Genomic DNA, 23,598 nt, shown 5'->3' on the forward strand with positions numbered 1-23,598 from the left:
TTAAAGGGACTGTGTGATTCTCTTCAGTGAGCGAGCGCCACTCCTACAACTAGCAGTTTATAAAACCGAAACGTCTAAGAAGTAGACAATAAAACAGGCGAAGTGGCTGGAAGTGGAGGGGATGAGCTGAGGGGAGCGGGTCGGTGTGGAGTGTCCGTCTTGTTTTGCGTTTCAGAGTTTGGTCTCTGTGGGGCTTGGTCACTGGCCCGAGGTCGCACGGATGCTCCGGGGCCGGGACCTGGGCTTTTCTAACTGTTACGACGGTAATTATGAGTGTAAAGCTTGTTCTTATGCTGGACAGTGACAGAAATGGGAGGCGACAGATTCAGGAGACAGTCCACCCCAGCGAAGGTCCCACGTGACTTTTTTGGGAGGGGTATCAAGGGCAAGGCTCAGGGCAGGAATGGCTGCTCCCTGTGGGGCTGGGATGGAGCGCAGGATGGTGGGTCTTCACCTTCGGGGGGCCCTGTGGGCTGCCGTCTAAACGGCGCAGCCTTTGGGGGGAGGTCCACCCAGTGTCCCTGCTCACCGCCAGGCCCAGACATGGGTGGGAAAGCAGAGCCCAGCCCGTGTCACAGCCACCACGCTCCACCCGCCGTCTGTGCTGCTCTGTAATGCAGATTCCAAGGCCTGCCCGGGGGTTCTGATCCCACATGTCAGGGACAGGGCCCTGAATCTGCAAGGGCCCGGCGCCCCAGGGAGCCCTGTGAATGGTCCCTGGCTGTGCTTTGAGAAGCACTTGTCAGGGAGCACGTGAGCGGTTGGCACTACAAAAGGAGCCTGGTTTTGTGAGAAGATGTGGGGGTTGAGGGGCCAGGGCTGGCTTGTGAGAGAAGGTGACCCCCCTTGGGGACGTGTGCTCAGCCCTGGGCTGCGTGCGTCACAGCGTCCCCCTCTCGACAGCCTGGAGAGGGGGTGAGGGTTCCTTTGCTGTGGTGGAGGAGGAAACCGAGGCTCAGCCTGGCAGCGTGGCTCAGTCAGGTGACGTGCGAGCCCCCGAGTCCCATTCCGTTGGCAATGGCGGGACAGGCTTTCCTCCTGCAGCGCTGACCAGGCTGTTGCAGCCGGTCCTCTGGGGCATAACAGTGTTCTGGGGACAGGTTTCGATTGGGGGGGCGGTGGGGGAGGGGATCAGGTTTCCACCCTGTTTGCTGAGGGCCTACTGTGAGCTCTTTGCAGTGCTGTCACTTCACGCGGACACTGGCGTCCTGAGGAAGGGGTCATGGGACAGATGGCAGCGTTGTACCGGTCTGGTGTGATGCGGCGATCTCTGCAGAGCCGGCACCGCAGTATCAGGGTTCAGGTGCTTCTCTGGGTCACCCCACTGAGCCCTCCTGGCACCCCCGGCAGTGGGACTAGTCTCGTTCTCACGCCACAGGGGAAACTGAGTCCCCGAGAGGTTGGCGACCCTCCTGTGAGCTGAGCCCAGTGCTCCTCCCAGGCCTGTCCCCGGGGGTCGCCTCTGCCCATGGGGCCTCCCGGTGGCCTGTGCTCAGAAGTCACTAGGGGAGTGCTGGGCAGCTGGGAGGAGCCCAGCCGCGTTTCCCCAGGGGGCTGAGTGTGCAGAGTCCCCCGCTCAACCCCCGTGGCGGAGAGCAGGGCTTTGGGGGAGGCTGGCCAGCTCGCCCCGAGGGGCAGGTGGCGCTCTGTGGCCTGGCGGCCTGGCAGAGGCTGCCTCCTGGCCAGCACAGCAGCTCGGGAGCCGAGCCGCTAACAAGACAGATGCAGGGCCGCTCTGCGGTCCAAGGGCCATTCCTCATCCGCAGACAGCTGGGCAGCCGCTTTAATTAAAAGGGCTCCATGGCTCTGGGGACAGGACTCGAGGCCAGCTCCGTCCGCAGACGGTCCCTGCAGCGGGGTGGTGGCTCCACAGGATGGGGCGGGCGGGCGGGCACCTCCCTTTCTCCCGAGGCCGAGCCCAGGGCTGGGTCCCCACTGCCAGCTCGTGCTGGGCACATGAGAGCCCTGGGTCAGGGGCAGCCTCTCTGTGCCCCAGGGCCTCGTCTGTGAAGGTGGGCGACGGCAGGGTGCGCGGACGGGCTCCTCTCATGGACCGAACGCCACCTCCATGGTCACTGTGCCTCCTGCTGGGGGGGCCACAGATTCACAGCCCCTGTGGGTGGTCTCCCTCCTCATCATCATGCTCTTGTCGTCACTCTCCTGGGCTCCCTGGTGCCTAGCACAGGGCCCAACCCACGGCAGGGCCGAGCAGGCCTGTTGAATGGGTGCCGGGACGGACATGGTGTCCAGGCACCGGGCATGCACAGGTGAGAGGCAACCATTTAATCGCCGAGATGTGGAGGGAGATGCATCCCTGGACTGTCTGTCCCTACGGAGGCGGGGAGGGACACAGCTGAGCATCACGGAGCAACACTGGGGTCCATGAGAGCTGGCACACGGCCCGGGCATGCAGGGGGCTGTGCTGTGCAGACCTGAGCAGTGTCTTCTGTGACGCGTGCCCGGTGGTGGAGTCGCCCCAGGACACGTTCCTCAGGACGTGTCTTGGTTCAGCAGCGCGGCTGCACCAGCCGACAGTCCCCTTTCCCCACATTTGCTCTGACACTGTCCAGCGATGACAGCCCTTCGAACAGGTGTGGGCGGTGCCGTACTGTGGCTGTGGGTCGCATTCCCCTAATGGTGACGCTGAGCATCCTCTCAGGAGCCTGCGGGCCCTCTGTATGTCTTCCTGGGAGAAGCGTCTGTTCTGGTCCTCTGCCCATTTTAAAATCAGACTGTCTGTCGTTAAGTTGTGTGAGTTTTGCATATTCTGGCCATTAGCCCCCGCCAGATACTGGCTGCGAACGCCTTCTCCCACTCAGCGGCCGCTGTTTTGTTGCTGCTTCCTCTTGCTGAGCAGACGCGTTTTAGCTTATGTAGTCCCACCCCCCTCATTTTTGCTTTTGCTCCCCTTGTTTTTGGGGTCAAGGCCACAAAAACCGAGTTCCCTAAGTTGAGAGCCCATGTTGTTTTCTATGCATTGCATTCTTTCAGGTCTTACGGTCGAGTCTCGAGCCCCTTTTGCGTTAGTTTGGCGTGTGGTGTCAGAGGGCTGGCCCATTTCCCCGGCCCCACTGGTTGGAGAGACGTTGGAACAGAGAAGGCTGGGGAGCCGGGTGTTTCTGTCCCCTTTGCTCTGGCGCTGGCTGGCGGAGGCTGCCGCGGGGCCGGATCTACCTGCAGGACTGCGCCTGCGCCTGCGCTGGCCGGAGTGTTTGCTGCTCCACTGCGGGAGGAAGCAGAACACTGGGGGGCCGCGGGGGGGCCCCTGGCTTCCCTCCTGGAGTCGCTCCAGCCCAGCAGGTCTAGGCTCCAGGCGCAGGAAGTTCCTGCCTGGCTCCACCCAGCTTCCTTGAGCCACGTGGGACCGAAGCCCGCGGAGGTAACTTTCCCAGAAGACTTCTTTCTGTGCAGCTACGACAGATCCATGTCAGTAAGGCTGCGCTGCAGGAATGCTCTGGGCCTGCTGAGGGCCTGCTTACTGCTTGAGGGTGAGCAGGGCCCCATCCAGGTGCTCCGGCCTACCTGCAAGGTCAGTTTGGGACACGTGGCGCCAGCCCATTCTGCCCTGCAGAGGGGGCATGGCGTCCCTGCGTGTACCTGGCTTCCCCACCCAAAACAGCCGTGGCTTCTCAGGTTAGGCTCCCACATGCCTCTGGCCGCCCACCTGCCCAGACCACCTGCACACAAAGCTGCAGAAGACACCACAGAGCAAAGGGAAAGGAGCCCCAAAGCAAGTGCTAAAGAAACCAGCAAACAACAGGGGCAAGGATCAGGAGAGGAGGGGAGGGACAGAGTGGTGAAAAAACAACGGCAAAGCAACAACGGCAGTAAGCGCACGCTTGTCCATAGTTACCTTAGACACAAGTAGAGGGGGCGCTCCAGGAGGAAGGCGCAGGGTCGTCTGGACCACAGACGTGGCCGGTCCGCATGCTGCTTGCAGGGGGCTCCCTGTAAGTTGAAAGACCCGCATAGACCGAAAATGGGGGGTGAAGGTGACCCCCTTGCAAACAAATGTGAAAAAGAAAGCGGGGGTAGCAGTGCTTGAATCAGATAAAATAGACTGTAAAACAAACAAACAAAATGTGAGAAAGGCAAGGACATCCCACGGCTAGAAGGGGCCACCAGGAACACCCCCGCACGCGGCAGAGGGGCCGCTTCGGCACTGGAGCAGTTGCTGGTGGACGGGAATCCCCAGGCACGTGGTGGTCGGGGTTTAATACCCCACTCACGGCCGTGGGTAGATCACCCAGACAGAATATTAAGGTGGCATTTAAGGCCATCATTTCTTTATTAAGTGTAATGAAAAAAACCTCCCAAGAAATAAGTGTTGGGAGGACCAGGAGGCTTCACACATGAATTCTACCGAACAGTCAAAGAAGAATGAATATTTATTCTCCCCAAACTTCCTATCCTTTTTAAACAATTATTTCAAAAAAATTGAATGTGAAGGAATGCTTCCGAACCCATCCTACGAAGTCAGCACCACCCTGATACCAACATCAGATAAAAGAATTGACAAAAAAGGGAAATTGCAGCTGGTATCCCCAATGAACACAGACACGGAAGTTCTCAGCAAAGTATTCGCCAACTGGACAACGATAAACTAAGCGGATGCAGATCATGACCAAGAGGGATTCATCCCAGGGCCGCGGGGGTGATCGGACATCTGGATGAATCAGCGTCAGAGTGAGAAATGAAAGGATGAAACACCACATGATCCTCTAAACCCTTGTGGACAAAGCATTTCCCAAGATTCAACGTCAACAAAGCCAGTGTAGTAGAAACACGGCTCCACGGGACAAAGGCTGTGTTTGACCAGCCCGCAGCGGACACTGACGCTGGACAGCTGTCCATGGGAGACCGGGGAGCAGGCGGGGGTTCGCAAGACCGGGGGAGACAAGGAAAGATGGAAAGGAAGAAAGAGTCTCGGTATTTGCAGATGACATGAAAACCCTAAAGCCTCCACAAAAAAAAACAAACAAACTATTAGAACTAATAAATATATTCAGTAAAGTTGCAGGGTACAGAATCATTATACAGAAATCTATACACCAATAATGCTTTTCTCTACAGCAATAATGAACGATTAGAATAAGAATGAAAGAGCATCTTTAATGCTCTTTAGGGCTCTTTAATGCTCTAGAATTAAAAACACCTACGAACAAGTTTAATGGAGAGGTGAAAAACCTGCACTCTGAAAACCTGCACTCGATGTAAGAACCATTGATGCCTGGCTGGTGTGGCTCAGTGGGTTGGGCCTCAACCTGGGAACCAAAGGGTCATCAGTTCGATCCCCAGTCAGGGCACATGCCTGGGTTGTGGGCCAGGTCCCCAGTAGGGGATGCATGAGAGGCAACCACACATTGATGTTTCCCTCTTTCTTCCCCTTTCCCTTCTCTAAAAATACATAGTAAAAATAAAATCTTGAAAAAAAGAAACATCAGTGGACTGGAAGGATTAATAATATGTCCTTACTACCTAAAACAATACACAGATTCAATGCAATTTCTATTAAAATACCAATGGCATGCTTCTCAAAATTAGAACTAATCCTAAAATTTATATGGAACCACAAAGACCCTGAACTGTCAAAGAAATTTTGAGAAAGAACAAAGTTGGATGTATCACAGTACTAGCAAACTGCACTGTGAAGCTATAATAATCAAAACAGTATGGTACAGCCATAAAAACAGAGGCATACATCAATGGTATAGAATAGGGAGCCTAGAAATAAATCCTCACTTATATGGGCAATTAATTGATGACAAAGTGGGCAAGAATATACAATGGGGTAAAGACAGTCTCTTCAATCGGTGTTGGAAAAACTGATGACGTGCAAAAATGAAACGAGACCGCCTTTTTACATCATATACAAAAATAAACTCAAAATGGAGTAAAGACTTAAATGTAAGATCTGAAGCCAAACCATACAACTCCTAGAAGAGAAAAATAGACAGTAAACTCTTTGACATCATTCTTAGCAATATCTTTTTGAAACTGTCTCCTTGGAGAAGGAAAATAAATGGAAAATAAACAAATGGGACTATATCAAACTAAAAAGTATCTGTATGGCAAAGGAAACCATCAACAAAACAAAAGACCTACTGAACGGGAGAAGATGCATGCAAACAATACGTCCAGTAATGGGTTAATGTCCAAAATGGAGAAGGAGCTTACACAACTTAATACCCAAAAGTTCAATCCATTCAATTAAAAAATGGGCAGCGGACCTGAATAGACATTTCTCAAAGAGGACAGATGGCCAATAGACATGAAAAGGTGCTCAGCATATCCCTAATCATCAGAGAAATGCAACATAAAACCACCATGAGATACCAACTCACACCTGTCAGAACGGCCACCCTCAATAAATCAACAAACTCTAAGCGTTGGTGAAGAGGCAGAGAAAAGGGAACTCTCGTGCACTGTTGGTGGGTTGTAAAATGGTGCGGCCACTGTGGAAAGCAGTGTGGAGGTTCCTCAAAAAATTAAAAATAGAACTACCTTCTGATTCAGCAATTCCACTGCTGGGCATTTATCCCAAGAAAATGGAAACACTAACTCGAAAAGATGGCTGCACCCCTGTGTTCACTGCAGCATTTTCAGCAGCCGCCACGGCAGGGAAGCAGCCTGGGTGCCCGTCCACAGGCGAGTGGGTAAGGAAGCTGCGGTACATTTACGCAGTGGAATGTTACTCAGCCATAAAAAAGAATGACAGTTTGCCATTTACAGCAACATGGGGGGACCAAAAAGGGTATTATGCTCGGTAAGATAAGTTAGAGAAAGACAAATAGCATATGGTTTTACTTCTACGTGAAATCTAAAAAACCCCCCCAAAAAACCGCACAGCCAGATCGACCAGAAACATACAGAGAGCAAGCTGATGGTTGCCGAAGGAGAGGGTGTGGGAAAGGGAAAAGGAAAAAAAGAGAAAAGAAAAAAAAATGGCGTAAAGGTTTTGGTGCTAGGAAGGCCTGTACCTGCTGGTTGGTGTCTGTCCCCAGCGGTGCTCACAGCTGGCTGGTCTGCAGGGCAGACCTAGGGTGAGGGGCTGGTGCATCTCCCTGGGGTCACGCAGAGGGACAGGAGCTGGCCACTTGGGTCTGCCTCTCAGCCAGTGTTTGCACTCGGCCTTGAGACTCGGAGGCACCGGGCCACGGTTAGGAGAGGGGATGTCCCTGCAGGGGCTGGCTGCAGCCCTTGCAGAGGGAGGCCAGCCCAGGGTGCCACACATTTCCTTGTGTGTCCTTGGGAAAGGGACTGGGCCGAAGTCAGTCACTCATCACAGTCTGGGAGCTGTACTTTTGTTCTTCTCCAGCAGGGAACATAGGACTGGAGGCCTCGCACTGAGCGCTGCTCCCGGTTTTTATGAGCATGTTCACTGTGTGCTGATGATATTTAGGCACAGAGCAAGAGTGCCTCCAATATTGCTCACCCTCACATTCTTTTTTATGACTTTCCAGTAGAGTCTTGGGCCACAGAGGGGTGTGTGTGTCTATTTGTGTACATTTGTGTCTCTGTGTGTGTCTTTGTGTGCACTTGTGTCTGTGTATGCGTTCACGTGTCTGAAGGTGTGACTGTGTGCACATGTGTGTGCACACAGGGCCACCAGCCCCATGTAGCAGGCTGCCCTGTGCAGTCACCGCCGCATTCCAGGCCTCATCCCACTGCTGACGGGACACCTGCAAGACCACAGCCAGCATGTTCCTGAGACCCAGTTTTCTTACCTGTGGTGGGGATGACCCTCCCCGTCCTGACCTCACCTGGTGGCCAGGAGGATGGCCCAGAGCAGGACCTGGTGGGCTGTCCGCATCTGTCCTGAAGGCCACGGTCTCCTCGGCATCTTCTGGACGCAGCGACCAGGGTCAAGGTGTCAGTCTGCACAGACCTGCTGGGTGTCCGGCCTCTCTGCCGGCAGAGGCCTCTCCCTGAGTGCGTGCTGGGAGCTGTGCGGGCACTCAGGGACCCCTGCTCCTGCCATAGCTGCTGGGGCGCCTGCTCCCTGCACCCCGGGACCTGTCTGCCTTCAGGCAGAGAGAGAGGGGGGTCTGCCGGAGTCGGTGGGGGAGGGGCGGGAGGAGGGGGCAGTAATAATGAGACTGTTCTGTGGGCCAGGTCTGGAACCCTGCTGGCTGGCACAGAGTCCTGCTGTGGCCCGATGGGGGTGGGACATGAGGGGGTCCAACCTGTGGGTGGCCACCAACAGTCTTGGCTAGAACTACCCGCTCCTGCTGCTTCTTGAACAAACGAGCGTCTCTCAACACTCGAGGCCCTGGAAGCGAGCCTGCTGCCCCGAGACTCTACTACTTGACCCGGCAGGAAGTGAGCTCAATTCTAACTGCCTGAACCTGCTTCGCACAGGCTGGCGGCTCCCCAAGGGCCAAGCACGGCCCCGGACCAGCTGCACGTGCCCCTGATCAGCCCCACGTGCCCGCAATCAGCCCCACGTGCCCGCAATCAGCCCCACGTGCCCGCAATCAGCCCCACGTGCCCCCAGTCAGCCCCACGTGCCGCCTGTCAGCCCCAGTGCCCCCAGTCAGCCCCACGTGCCCCTGCTTCTTTTTAGATCCCTTCACATGTGGCAGGAGGTCTGGGAAGCTCATTACAATGCAGAGTCCCAGGACCTGCCCTGTAACTCCACCCCTGTCAGTCACACCCACCCATGGGAGGTGCCTTCGGGAAGCAGTGCTTCCGAACCCGCAAACCCAGCGCCACTTACCTCCATTCCGGGAGTCCGGGCTCTCTGGCGTGGACATTCGAAGTTTATCATTTTCAGTGCTCACAGCGCCATGGCCTTAGGTCTCCCGGCCCCGTTGACCCCACGGGCTTGAACCACGCTCATTTCACAGACGAGGAGGCCGGGCTTGGTGCCAGGCCTCCGATGTCCTGTCATTTGGGTCCCTGTGCCCAGAGGCCCTTTGGGAGTTCAGAGCAAGAAAACAGAGCTGTCTGGGGAGGGTGGCGTGGAGCCGGGCCCCGAGGGAGGGAGGCAGCATCGGCATCGCAGACCCGGGCCTCTCTGGTTGAATTCACCTCCTCCCTCTCACACGTGCCAAGGTCACTTAGCCCTCAGAGACTCGGCACCCCTTCCTTCACGAAGAGGACCAATAATTAATGAGTGGGTATTACTGGCTATTAAGCTTGACTTAAAATTTTCTCATTCTGCCAGACTTCAGAAGGCAGCCAAATTTTATATAATTTTCCCCGCGAACTTTAAAGATTTTATTTATTTTGAGAGAGGGGAAGGGAGGAAGAAAGAGAGGGAGAGAAACATCAGTGTGTGGTTGCCTCTCACACGCCTCCTACTGAGGACCTGGCCTGCAACCCAGGCATGTGCCCTGACTGGGAATCGAACCAGCAACACTTTGATTTGCAGGCTGGCACTCAATCCACTGAGCCACACCAGCCAGGGCCTGTGAACTTTAAATTTAGATGTGTTTCCCCCTATTTTCCGGTAGTTTTTTGGGTGGAGGGGGTTATGCCCCATTGGAAGGATGGAGAGTAGCATGGGAGAGAGAGGAGGGTTTGTTGGGAGGGTGGCGCAGCCCAGGCCCCCTGCAGATGGCCCCTGCTGGGACCTGGCTGGTGGGCAGCAGGGACTGAGGACTGGAACCAGGTCGGCCTCACCTCGGGGCTTGGAGAGGTAACAGCTCGCTCCATTTTCCACCCCTGTGCTGGGGACAGCACCACTCACCTGCAGAGGGAGGTCCCTCTGTCCTGAGAGTAAATGACTTAAAGACTAAACATTTTGGCTTAGTCTCTGGCACAGTGGGTACCCTCAAGAAATGGTTGTGGCCATCATCATCATGATGATGTTTTGCCACAACTGCCATAGATGGATGGCAACTTCCGGGGAAGGACTCTCCACGTAGCGCCGCCATCTCTGACCAGGATGGATGGCTTTCCCCTCTGGCTGCCTTTGCTGTCCCAGGGGACCAACTGGTGGTCTGTGCGGCAGACGGGGGTTTCCGCAGTCGTCCGAGTGCCCGCCAGAGGGCGCTGGTGCCTCTTCGGTCGCTGACCCCCGCGGTCTCTGCTCCAGAGCCAGAGGGCCTGAAAAGAGCTGGGGACGTGGGTTTTCAGCGTCATCTCTGCCCATTAGACTCCTTATGGGCCACACGTGTGCATCTCTTCAAAAGCAAATTCATCTGGTGCACAGAGGACTTCCAGCGGCTTCTGTGTTTCCACGCCTCCTGTATTTGATGGCTGGGGCTTGGAGGGGCTGGCTTGCTCAGGAAGAGCCGTTCCCAGTGGGTGCCTGGTCGGAGCCCCACAGGCCTGTGGAACGGGCGCATCAGCATCTCAGGGGTGGAGAAAACCGGCGGGGCTGCCACCCTCCACCCCTTGCCCAGAGGGCTTGGCTGGGGGCCGGGCCCGCCTGTGTCCAGGCCCCCCCCCCCCCCCCGGGCTCCAGCCCATGTGTGCACTCCAGCAGGCCTCCCACGGCGGGGAGGTGGCCCCTGGCTGATGACTGTCCCCTGCCTGTGTCTGGGAGCCAGAGTAGGGGGCTGGTCAAGGGAGGGTGGTAAGCTGCGGACATTCCCTGGGGCAGTAGTCCCTGAAAGGGGCGTGTCCCCCCCAGGGGGGAGGGTTAGAGCCAGGGCTCTAAGAGAGACCCCGCAGGGAGGGGCAGGGACTCTGGACCCCGCAGGGCAGCCTCAGTGCCCCCCACATGTGGAGAAGCCCAGGCAGCTGGCCCCTTCCTCCCAGGCCCCCCCAAAAGCCCCAGGACCTTGGCCCCTCCCCCAGTGCCCTCGCCCTTCAAGGCTCCATTTCCCTGAATGCAAAAGGGCTAGGCTTTAGAAACAGCAGCTTTCCCCAGTTTCCACCGAAGTAAAATTCACATCGCAGGGAACTCGAGTTTCACAGCGCACAGCCCAGTGGTGCGGGCGCGTCCCCAGGGCGGTACAGGTGCAGCCGCTGCCAGCCTCCTCCTAGTTGCAGACACTCTCCTCCCCACAGAGGGACGCCTGGACCCCTCAAGTGACGGCTCGTCCCCCTCCCCCACCCGGGACAGCCACCACCCCTTAGTGGCCTTGTGAATCTGTCTTTCCTGGGCATTCCCTGTAAACAGAACCATACGACACGTGGTCTGTGTGTCTGGCTTCTTGCACTTTGAATAATGTTTCCAAGGCTCGTCCACAGTGTGGCCCGTCAGCATCTTCGTTTTTAGGGCTGTGTGGTGCCCCACTCGAATGTGAGAGCCACGCTTGTTGTCCAGGTGCCCACTGGTGGGTGCTGGGGTGCTGCCTCCCCCACTGCAGTGGTGGGTGGGGCTGCTGGGAACTCGACTAGAAGCACTCGAACACCCTTGGTTAATCCTTTTGTGCACCGAGGAGTGGGATCGCTGAAACTTCCAAGATCGTTTTCTTCGCTACGTGGGTCTGAGCTGGGAGTGGCGCTCGTGGCTGAGCACACGGCAAGGGCCTGCCTCTGGCTTTCTCCCGGACATCCGTGGTGGCTGAATGGTCCGCTGTCCGGCATCCTTCCCACCCTCGGGGTCCCGTGGCTGGCAGGGACACTGGGGGCTTGAGGGGAAGCCCATGTGGCTGCCCGGGCTCAGTGTTCTCATCCACCAAATGGGGATAACAACACTGGATTTGATCTGCATAGTGGTAAGGGCGTGGGGCCCAGGAGATGCAGCCCTGGGGAGAGGCCCCTTGGAGGCCCCGGGCTTATGGCACCTGGCGCCCCTCCACCCAGCGTCCCTGGCCCTCTGGGAAGGGGTCTTCACACAAAGCCTCCCAGGGGACAGAGGAGAAAAAGGCCTGTCATGAGCTGCTGTCAGGAACCTCTGCCTTGCAAGCTTTTGCATCTTTAAAAAAATATTTTTAGGTCCCCTTTACTCCTTTAAGACATAAAATGAAGAGAAACCAGAAGGAACGTTTGGAGGGATTAGTAATAGAAAGCCTACGAAGGGGCTGCTCTTTTGTTAAGTGGGGCTCCGAAGCTGGCGGGTTCCCTCCAGAGAACGCAGCTCACCCGGATGCCAGCCAGCAGGCCGCTGGGGCCTCTGGGCACTGAGGGACAGGCCTAGGGCCTGGAGTCCACTGGCCCCGGGCAGAGCCTCAGCTTCTCGTCGGGGAGATGCGCTCGCACATCCTGTGGGGTGCCGGTCCCCGCGGGGATCGTGGGAAGGGGCCTCAGTCTACCCAGAAGGACCCAGCCCACCTGGGTGTGGCTCTGCTTGGTGCTCCGTGGGGCAGGGCTGACCTCAGCCCACTTGGGGGAGGTGGTCAGCGTGTGAGTTGCCTCTTGTTGCCTTTGTTTGTGCATCTGTGTAGAGCTGGTTGTGGGCTGACAGCGGGGGAGGGGAGGGGAGGCAAATGAGGGGAGGGGCTTGGTCACTGGGAGCCCAGCACTGGCGGGAGGCTCACTCACCCCCTGCAGGCCCTGCCCAGCCACCGCTCCCTGCCATCTTCCCTGCCCTCCTGTCTCTCCTGGGCTCTTCCCCTTTTCTTTACTGCAGGAGACCTTTGCTTTAGGCAAACAGATGGTCTGTTTTGTCTTATTTTGTTTGGCCTGTGCCACATTTAAAAATGTCTAATTAGACACCAATTAGATCCCACAGTTAAAAAAAACCGTATTTCTAGCTTGTCTTTTAAAATCAGGGCATTGGCTCACCCTGGCTGGCAGCCCCAGTTGCCTGGCTGGGAACAGCTGCCCCTTGAGGGGACCTGGACCCCCACCCCCCCACCCCGGGCTGCCCCTGTCTGTCTGCACACCCGGTTCTCCTCACCTGCCTGGTCCCCCTCACCTGCCTGTCTCCCCTTCGACAGATCTAGAGCAGCCTGTGTGAGAGACCTTGTGAGGTGTAGGGAGTTTGAATTGCAGAGGGCTTTGTTACTAATAGAAAACTGTTATTATTTGTAGTCACGCTGAGGCGCAGGATATGTTGAGTGTTAATCAATTGCCACCAAAACCACTGGCTGAAGCCGAAAGACTTACTGGGAGACAGACTGGAATGTCTGTGATTGGGGCTCACTCTTGGCTGTGCTGAGACATGGGGTAGAACAATGGCCCTACCCCATCTCAGGACAGCCTCCGCTGTTCATGGGCACAGCCTCATGGTGCTACAATGACTCCAGTGGCTCCGGACATCACACTCTGAGTCCCTTTAGTTCTGGAAGAAAAGCACAAAGCCTCATTGGTTCAGAGCTTGGCTGGTGACTGAATCGGAGCCCAGAAGAAGCACCATCCCCTCTTTGGGAGTGAACGGAGACCTGCCTGGAAGCCCATGGGGTGGTACCCACAGAATTCAGGGGTCGGTTATATTTTGAGAAGGGTAACTTGACCCAAGGCAGCCACAACACCGGATATTCCATTCAGATAAAAGAAGGAGGGCAGAAAAGCTTTGTGAACTGAGTCAGTGACCACGTGTGGTTCCTTCCGGGGTGCAAGCAGGGCATGGCTGGGCAGGATGCACCAGTGTGTGCCACGGGCCGGAGTGGGGAGCCGGCCAGGAAGCGTGGGCGCTGAGGGCAGCTTTCTGCCCCTGCACCTGCTTCTCCAAAGCTGCCCTGAGTCATTCTGTCATGGAATTTGTGCTACTGAATTCCTACCAGCACTAAATCCTTGCGTGTCCTTTATAAATATTTCACTCTCTTCCGGCAGCAAATTTCCTGGTGCCCAAAGGCCTGTGCAGCCCTCTCCTCTTCTGGACTGGCAATCTGTCCCCCGCGCTCCGTGGCTGTGGGCGGGAGGAGACAGTCATGCCCACCCACACCTGGCACCTGGCCTTGACGGCTGCTTCTGCTCAGGGAGCACCCGAGCCTCCCAGGGAGACTGGGATTGCGGCGAATTTGGCAGAAATTGGGGGGCCCTGGAGGCGGGGAGGTGACCACCCACGGTCCCTCAGGGGCAGAGTCAGTGCTCACAGTCGGCTGGCCTGCTGCCAGGGACAGCCTTGTCCACGAATGTGCAGTGCCGAGTGGGGGTGCAGAGCTGGGTGGGTTGCTGCTGGAGCAGGGGCCAGGCAGGTTTTGGGGAGGGGTGCCCACAGTTAGCGGAGCTTCACAAACTGAAGTGTTGTGTGAGTCTGGAGAACTCACTCACAGCCGTGGACGGGTCTGGGTTCCCAGAGGGCAGGGAGGGGCTCCAGACTGCCCTCAAGCTGGACCCTTGGGGCCTCTTCACTGAGGTGCTGAGCCGGGCCTGGGGCATGTCTCCTAGAGTGGCCTTGTCACGCTTCTGCAAAATCGTTCAGGAGCCAGCGAGGAGGCACTGCTGGCTGATTGGGGAGGCCCAGACCCCGTTAGTTGCGATGCCCTCCCACTCTGCCTCTCTCCCCTCTGGGAGGTGGGGCCCATGCATCTTGTTTGGTTAGCCAGCTGTAGCCCAGAGATGCAGGCCTCTTCTCTGTGCAGCTTCTCCCACAACAGACCAAAGAGACCCACCAGGTGTGTTAAAGGGGCCAGGCACAGCAGGCTGCGTACTGCAGGGCCTGTGGGGAGCTGCCCCCGCCACGCCAGGCTGGGCGGTGGGCTGGGGCTTCCAGGCAGTTCCGGGAGACGGATATCATTCACACGTGATGCATCCCCCTAAGTGCTTCCTCTCTGCCAGGCTCTGGGGTCCACAGAGCTGAGTCCAGAGGGGGCTCTGTTTTCCTTGGAGCTTCAGATCCGACCAGGGGGCAGTGGACGGGAGCTGTGCGTGTGTGTTGTGCCCGCACGTCATGTGCACACGTCCAGGTGTTCCACCTGTCACATTCTCTGTGTTCGTGAAGTTCCGGTGAACACGTGGGTGTTCCTATGAGGGCCCATAGATGCCATGCCTACACAGATGCTTTATAAACACTGGGTGTGCGTGGATCCCTTTGCACAAAGGGCCCATGGGGTTACATCAGTATCTCGGCAGACACTGAATGGAGGACCCATGTGGTTTATCATTCAGGGTCTTTGCAGGAAGCAGCCCCTCAGTGTGAGCAGTTACTTAGCAAGCTGTTCATACATCTTCCGGAATGTGTAGGTAGGGTGGAGGGAAGCAGGACGGGAGGGCATGGTACCCCAGGGCCAGCAAAACTGGAAGCCAGCAGGCTGTCTGGGAACTGGTTCCCAGAACTCATGGACAGTAGCTCGTGCCATGAACCCACTGGCCGATACAGCTCATTACCAGGGCCCTCTACTTCCTCCCTTCCTCAGACCTGCTCCTGGGGCTGGCTGTCCACTGGTGAACTTAATGGGAAACCAGAGGACCAAGGACCACTTGGTGTGGCGTGTATAGGCTGGCCTCCTGGGCAGAGGACCAGGGGAGAACGTGCGTCCAGGTGGGGAGCTGAAGACATCCTGCCCGGCCTGCTTTTCCTGGAAGACACTGCAGCTCATCTCTGCGGCAGGAATAGTCCTGCGCCCTGGACCACAGGGAGATTTACGTTGGCTGGAAGGCCCTCAATGTGGGTGGTGTCCCCTCTCACACTGTCTCCTGAATGTGTCTTGGTGAGGGATGTCCTTACCATGATGGGCCAGGGAGATACACGGTGAGGCATCACTGCCACCAAGCTCTGTCATTCTATAGTGGGACAGAAAACAGGAGAAGTGATGCATCCCCGGGACAGGCTTCCAGGCATACTACTGTCTCGGCCGTGGGAAGAAGTCTGCTTCTGGTCATCTTCACTTACCACAGTGGGCTTGGGGCCAGCCTGGGCAACATGGGTGCAGTTTCTGACCCAGAAAATGCTGTTTTGGCTTCCTCCAGTAAATATATCACATTTAGAACTGTTAGCTAATATTAAATCACCTTGTTAAGTTTCTAGCAGCCTGCTGTTCTCCAGCACCCACCTGGCTTTTGCATCAGCTACACAGGTGAGCTATATGGGGATGTTGTGGGATTTCCACCCCTGCAATGTGTATAAATATAAACCCACTTGTTTACCAAGATGTATTTCCTTCTTTCCTGAAGACTTAAGTCTCCATCTGGCATCATTTCCCTCTAGATGGAAGAACTTCCTTTAGCAGTGATGCTGTGCAGATCAGCTGGTAGCAAATTTTCTTTAATCTGAAGATGCATTTTTGCCTTCATTCTTAAAGAATATTTTCTCTGGATAGACAATTCGATGTTGATGGCCTTTAAAAAAAGCTCTTTAAAGATGTTATTCCATGGTTTCCTAGCCTCCATTGTTCATGATTGCCAGTAAGCAGTGCTCACAGTTGTTCCCCTGGATGTCATGTGTTGTTTCTCTCTGGCTGCTTTCAAGATGTTCTCTCTTTGGTTTGCAGCAGTTTGATTCTGATGAGTGGTTTTCTTCATGTTTTTCCTGGGATTCACTTGGCTTCTCAAATCTGTACATTTGTTTTCTTTACCAAATTTGGTTAGTTTTGACTATTTCTTTACTGTTTGTTTTATTCTCTATTTTCCTGTTATGATGCCTTTTGATATTCTGCAGCTCTCTGAAGCTTTATTTATTTTTGGTCTTCTGTCTGTTCTTTAGGTTGGGTGATTTCTATTAATATATCATTGCTTTCCTCTTCAGCTTTTCTATATCCCCATTCTATTCTGCCTGGCCTGACACCCTCTCTGTCCTGTCATTTATCCTGGGGTTGCTGAGGGGTGAGAGCTCAGTGCTGGCTCAGGGGGACTGAGGGCCAGAGAGGATGAAGAGAAGGCCACCTGGAGACAAACATGTGATATCACCTTTATAGAGAGAGCGTGGCTTCTGGGGCAGGTGAAAAGTGGCACATATTCATGCCAATAGGGAGACAAGCAGACTGAACATAAGTGCTGATGTCCTGGAAGAGAGGAGTAGGCTTTCTGTGGGAGACCATGGGAAGGATGGAGGTCTTGGGGTCTGGTAGGTCCCTACTGTGTGCTGGCCCTGGGCTAGGTGCTCTTTTTCATGTGCATCTATAGTATTCTCCCCATATTTCAAAGTAAAAGCATTGAGAAAGAAAACAACCCAACCTCTTGGAAATGAACATCATCCCATTCTATACTATACCCCGTCTAACAGACAATGAACATGAGTTGGAAGAGGTCTTCAGGGGACCAAGATAATGCAGCTGGTTTGGTGACCATGAACCCATGAGAGTGTGGGAAGCCTTTCTTTCAGGATTTGAGATGTTGGAAGACCATGCTCATCCTCTGAATCCTTCTTCCAAAAATGCCCATGACCCAGGTGGTGTTAATCCCCGAACTCGAACTAGAACCTACCAAATCTTAGGTTCCTTCTGTCCGGTTATACAGACCTTATTCTGGCTCAGACGTTATCACTACCACCTGGGTGACCCTGGCAGGTAGCATGACCTTTCCGTCACCACTGTCCTCATTTCGAATGTGGGAAAACACAGGGCCAACTTTGCACGGTTGATGTGGGAGATCACTGAGGGCGTGCTGTGAAGGTGCGTTCACACAGCATCTACGCACTGAGGTTTTTCAGGGTCGCTCGTTGTTTCTTTTCTGACACGTCTGCAGGGGCACATTCCTTCATGAGAGGAAGGTTTCACATGGGACGCCTTCCTCTGGCTGTGGGGACCCAGCAGTGGACAGGGCAGACGGCAGTCGCCGTACGCATGGTATTTGGGTCGCACTCTGCACTCACCTCCTTTGACTCACACCCTCTACACTGAAGCCTTGTATTTGGTGGCTGAAAACTACGGGTTCAAATCTCAGCTCTCCAGAAATCAAGTTACCCTGCTATTAAGTAACTCGGTTTTCTCCACAGTGGGGTTGGCCCCATTACTCTTATTTTGTAGGGGCCCGAAGAGGTTGAAAAGAGGCGATGGTGACTGGTGTGAAGCCCTGAGCATGCTCTGGTCCTCACTGTTGATGTGGGTCCACGGGGGGCATGGTTAATTGTCTTCTTTGGGCCTGGTACCTTTGCAATTTTCTTAGGAGCAAGTCTGCTGTTTTTCTAGGTTTTTTTTTTTTTAAACCTTGTGTTGCTCTAAGAAGAACTGTGAAATGGCCCCAAAACTCCCCCCTGTCCCAACTGAAATGCCCCAAGTCACCCCCTCCCCCACAGTCCCAAACTTGAAAGGACATGTCTTCACAGATTCTTCCCTGCTGTCCTCTCCCACTCCCCTCAGGATCTGGGCACACTCACGCTCCCTCCCCACGGACATGCCCCAGTCTTCAGGGGGCGTGTTTGTGCTTCTCCCCTCCTCCCAGGTCCTGGGCGGGTTCTAACCCCTTCTTCCCATGGGAACTCCCCAAACCCCATCTGGTAACCGAAGGGCCCCCGAGCCCCTGCCCGCCCAGAGCTCACTCAGGCGACCCTCTCACTGGCTCTCCCTGTGCTCTCGCCCCTCCGCAGGTTACGGGCACGCAGCCCCAGGCACGGACGCGGGCAAGGCTTTCTGCATGTTCTACGCGGTGCTGGGCATCCCACTGACGCTCGTCATGTTCCAGAGCCTCGGCGAGCGCATGAACACCTTCGTGCGCTACCTGCTGAAGCGCATCAAGAAGTGCTGCGGCATGCGCAACACGGACGTGTCCATGGAGAACATGGTGACCGTGGGCTTCTTCTCCTGCATGGGGACGCTGTGCATCGGGGCGGCCGCCTTCTCCCAGTGCGAGGAGTGGAGCTTCTTCCACGCCTACTACTACTGCTTCATCACGTTGACTACCATCGGGTTCGGGGACTACGTGGCCCTGCAGACCAAGGGCGCCCTGCAAAAGAAGCCACTGTACGTGGCCTTTAGCTTTATGTACATCCTGGTGGGGCTGACGGTCATCGGGGCCTTCCTCAACCTGGTGGTCCTCAGGTTCTTGACCATGAACAGCGAGGACGAGCGGCGGGACGCGGAGGAGAGGGCGTCCCTGGCGGGCACGCGGAACAGCATGGTCATCCACGTGCCGGAGGAGGCGCTGCAGGGCCGGGCGCGCTGCAAGGCGGACGGGGACCTGCAGTCCGTGTGCTCCTGCTCCTGCTACCGGCCGCAGGCGCGCGCCGGCCGCCCCGCGGGGCACCGGAACTCCTTCGGCGCCCAGCTCGGCCCGCAGTACTTCCACTCCATCTCGTACAAGATCGAGGAGATCTCACCGAGCACACTGAAAAACAGCCTCTTCCCGTCCCCCATCAGCTCCGTCTCCCCGGGGCTGCACAGCTTCCCCGACGACGTCCACAGGCTCACGCGGCGCCGCAAGTCCATTTAGGGAGCGGGAGGGGCCGCGGCGGCACAAGTCGCCTGCCACGCTGGCCCAGCTCGGCGTTTCCTCCTTGGTTACTTATTGTCCTTTATTATTATTGTTAGTATTGTCATTCACTATCACTCTCTCTCCCTCTTGGTTTTATTTCTTCCCCCCCTTTCCAGCAGACGGAGCCGGGAAAGCCCTGCTCCGACACTCACACGTGAGCATGAAGCATGGATCCCGCCTCCCCCCGACGTATGCCTTACATCCCCCCAGCTGGCCCGTCGCGGGGCAGCTTTCCTGCGCGACAGGTGTGAGGCCGAGCCCACCAGACCGAGCTGAGAGGACACAGACCCAAAGTTGCACGCCAGGCTGAGAGCCGTCGAGCGCCCACCCACGGTGATGTCTCTGACCAGACTCCCCTCATTTTCCCCCAAAGGAGTGGGCGGCTCTGTGTGTGTGGGTGTGTGTGCATGTGTGCTTCTGCGTGCGTGCGTGTGTGTGTGTGTGTGCGTGTGACCCCGTGGAAAGTATCGGGTATTCCTTTCGTTTTTCCGTCATACAATTCTGTTAATAGCCTGCTTTTGGCTGCTTCCAAACAAAAAGGGAAAAGCAAAACCCACGAGGTTTTTGATTTACCATCTCGCCAAATCGAGCATGTTCCACAAGCCGCCTTGACCCCAGACGCGTCATGCCCATACTTTTAAAATGCTAGGTTCTAAATTCTATTAACTTCTTTTGGGGGGGTGGGGGTGGGCAAGACAACATGGATCATTTTAGCTTGCCCGTTCAAAACAGTTTTTTACAAGCATGCACTTTGTTAAACTGGTACGCATTATCAACACAAGAAGAGCTCGTGGAGGAGTAAGCAGAAGCTCACGGTGACACAAATGTATTAAAGACGTGTTTAATTTTATCATCTCCAGTTCCGGCAACTTCCTGTGCACCCGGAAGTGTCAGGGTGCACCGGAACATTGTGGGGACGGCGAAATCCTTTATTATTGCCCTCTTATTGACATGATGATGGTGGTGATGGCGGTTTGCTGAGCATCTCATCTGCACGAGTCAGGATCGCCGTGAGGGACGGGTGGATGCTGACCGGGGTGGATGAGTTGGTCAATGTGGGGTCTTCTCCTAAAAAACAAAAAGACAGGGCATTCCTCATTAAAAAAAAAATCTATATCTGTATCTACATATATTTCAAGAAAGAGCGTCTGTAATCGCATTTGATTTGTAAATAGGGGAAAAGTCACGTCGGTCTCAGGAAGAGTTTACAGGCGAGGAGCCGTGTCTTGGCCTGCTGGGAACTTGCTGGTCTCAGGGGACGATTGTTTGAGGAGTGGGGACATGTCCCCCCACTCCCACTAGAGGATGACCCAAAAGGGAAGGCCTGCTTGTCTCCTGGGGGAAGTTCAGCTGTAGATGGTCCGTTGGAGGGTCCTTTCAATGACAGGAATAAAGGAAAGCCTCCCTTCAAATTCACAGAGGGGACCCTCACTTCCCTGGTAACTGCCCCTGCCATTTCCCACAATCTGCATCCTCCAGCTCCTTCAATGAAAGGGGCGTTTGTGGCTCTTGGCTGGAAATGCGCTTCAGCTGCCTTGCTCGGAAGGTGCAGTGGGAGCCCCGGTGGGCTCTCCCAGAACGGGGGGCTTGCACCCAGGAAGAGTAAACCCGCAAAATTTCTTAAAGGAGACACCACCAAGTGCCACTGTCCCCAAGTATTTGGGCCATTGGACTGAAATGCAGCCCTCAAGACCCCCTGGAAAGGAGTGTCCTTTATGTCACATATGTGCTGAAAATGGCCCCTTCGTATAGGACACAGGGCCTTGGAGTCTGGGGACCTCAGATGCTCTGTGTCAAGGTGGACATGTATCAGTCTTCACAGTCTGTATCTATTCACTCGGCTTTAAGATTTTGTTCTTTTTTCCATGCCCCCATTTTAGGGCTCTAAAGTCTGCACCGAGAACAGAAGCGTCGCTCTTTCTATCTCTTCCCTGTGGGGGAGGCTGTTGGCTCAGGGGTCAGAGGGGCGGCCCGGCTACGGGGTGCTCGCCCAGAGCTCCGGGCTCTGCGGGAGGCTGCTGGGAGTGAGGGCAGGGTTTCTCCCGGAAGTCTTCCTGGCTTTGCCCTCCCGTGGGGTGCATGCCGTGATCTTTGTTCCCTAGGAAACCTAGGCACCCAGAGGATGAGCCATTTGCTCGGTGTCACCGGGCTGGCCCTCCCCAAAGGTGAGAGAATGGCCTCAGTCTAGATCCCAAAAGGGTCCAAGAAGCTGACTGCACCCCACTCCAGCTTCCTAACTGGGCCCCCAGCAAAGGGAACCCACTTCTCTCTCTCCACAGGTAAAGGTGCCGGGCCCTCGGAGTCGGTTTGAGGGACTCCTGCCCGACCCGCCTTTGTAGGCTGGTTCCTGCTGAGATACCTGCATGGTGCTCAGGAAGGGCCTGCTTTCGCTGGAGCGCCCCCAGTGGTAGGGAGGTCTGGAAAATGCCCGGTCTCCTAGACTTGCACAGAGGTGGCTCTTCTTCGTGGGACGGCGGATCGCCGGAGGCTGGCCGTTTTCTGTGTGTGTCACCACCACCCACTTCGGTGTCTGAAGCAGCTTGAAAGTGGTCTTAGTCTGCTTTCCTCCCATTCTTCTGCCCTCAGCAACCCGTTCCGCCCCGTAAGGACCCTCCCTGGGTCTTCTCTTTGGAAGTCAAACAGCCCTGTTTATGCTCGGAGTGTTCAGGGGCGCAGGCGGACCTTGGTTTGCTTCCCTTGTGATGCCATCTCTTTCTCAGGTGGCCCGTCTCTTCCCTACCATGGTCTCTGGCCAGGGAGTTCTCTGGGCACATCCATGAGGTGCTGTCATGGGGACGAGGAGTCGAGGGTCCCCAGGGATCCCCTCTCTCATGGTAAAACGGGACGGGGCATTTCCATCCAGAGCGTGGCCCCTGAGACCTGCCCACTTGGTCGGCATTAGAATCCTCGCCTGTGTCTCAGATCAGAGGACCAGAACCAGCTTGTCCCTCATGCTCCCTTCTGCCGTTATGGCTGCTTCATCACTGTTGACCACACCCCCGTCATCCCTCTGAATGTCTTGGGCTCGGGTGTCTCTCCCTCGTGCTCCTGCTTGGCGATTTCTGTCTTTCTACCCAGTTACCCGCGCCCACTCAGGCAGGCTGTGCGGCCGTGGAACTCTGCCTCCATTAGGAGGAGCAGGGGGGCAGCCGCGCAGCCGCCCGTTCTCCTGCCAGCAGTCAACGTGGATCATAGCTACTTAGGTTCCAGCCTCCGGCAGAGTGTTCTCCAGCTGGGCCCTCAATCCATTCCTCCTGTCAAAGGCAGGAGAAGGAGCACCATGGGACTGATGGCCTCAGACAGCTCTGGGCTCAAGGTTTTGTAGAGACCCTCCTGTTTTTATTTCCATCACACCCACCCTGGGCGGAAGGTGCTGTCACGCCACTGGACCCTTAGACTGCGTCTCACCCAGGAGTGAACCCACCTGTCTGGCTTGTGAAACACCTAGTTTGGCGCCAGAGCTGGGATCGGATCTTTTTTCCACCTGCGCCCTTCGGTCCTGGCCCCTCCCGTGCGCCGCTTTCTCTGCATGTAAATGCCTCTCTGAAGCCTCCACTTGTGCTCGCTGCCCTGCAGCTGCAGCGAGATGGGGGTGCCCATGCTTTGGGCGTGGTCTCAGCAGAACGTCTGCTGCCCAGGACAACAACCCACTCAGTCCCTAACTTTTCCAGGAGAGGAAGCAAGAGGACGCAGACGGCCGCCCAGGCGGCCCCTTCACAGGTGCTCCTTATAACCCATCTGCGAACGGGGGAAGCCGCCTGCCACCTGATCGCGGTTTCTTCCCACCACAAGGGGGCCCTAGACTGGGAGGCATCTGGACAGTCGCCTGGAAACCCACAGACAGGCCCAGGCAGTGCGTTTTGCTGCCTCACCCTGACCCGGAGCCTGTGGGGCCGATTCCCCTGATGGTCTCACTCCGCAGCCCCAGGGAGCTGGGTGGAGCGCAAGGAGATGCTCCCGGTCTGACTGTGTGCTCTCTGAGCTCCCTCTCAGCTCAGTGCGCCAAGAAGGGAGTCGCCACCCTGAGGTTCATGGCCCAGCCTCTGTCTCCGATCTTTGTCTTCAGTGACAAGCCTGGGTGAAGCCCATCAGGGGCGTGCACAGAGGCGCAGGGCGGAGACCCGGGGTGTGTCTGTTCTGTTAGTGACGTGCAGGCCGTCCTCTGAGAAGCGTGCGGTCAAAGCCAGAGGAGGAGTGTGACTTGAGACCCGTCACGTGCAGGCCCACTGCCTGGGTGGGGGGAGGTCTAATGTGTTTCTTTCTCACAACGTCATGGTTTGTGGGGGACCTTGGAAGCAGCCCCCAGCAGGGACCTGGCCTGCAGTGCCTGCATCACTGGCTCCATGAAGACATCACCCCGCCCCCCGGAGCCTCTGCAGCTCCCTTGGCCACTCGGGACAGTGGGGACAGGGTTCATGAGCGTCAGCACAAAGTGAACTTGACCCAGGAAGGCATTTGGCCTGGATG

General features: G+C 56.0%; 1 protein-coding gene across 1 annotated transcript in view; it reads left to right on the forward strand.

Annotated features, from left to right (window-relative positions):
- Positions 1–19,491, forward strand: part of KCNK9 (potassium two pore domain channel subfamily K member 9) — a 56,404-nt gene extending 36,913 nt beyond the window's left edge. Inside the window, exon 2 of the mRNA XM_037166436.2 lies at positions 18,248–19,491. Coding sequence (XP_037022331.2) covers positions 18,248–19,089 — 842 coding nt within the window. The 3' untranslated portion in view covers positions 19,090–19,491. The remainder of the gene's footprint in view (positions 1–18,247) is intronic.
- The last annotated feature ends 4,107 nt before the right edge of the window (positions 19,492–23,598 follow it).

This window comes from Artibeus jamaicensis, unplaced genomic scaffold (assembly GCF_021234435.1).
Source record: "Artibeus jamaicensis isolate MK-2021 breed Jamaican fruit bat unplaced genomic scaffold, CSHL_Jam_final scaffold_916, whole genome shotgun sequence".
In the NCBI taxonomy this organism is placed as follows: domain Eukaryota; kingdom Metazoa; phylum Chordata; class Mammalia; order Chiroptera; family Phyllostomidae; genus Artibeus; species Artibeus jamaicensis.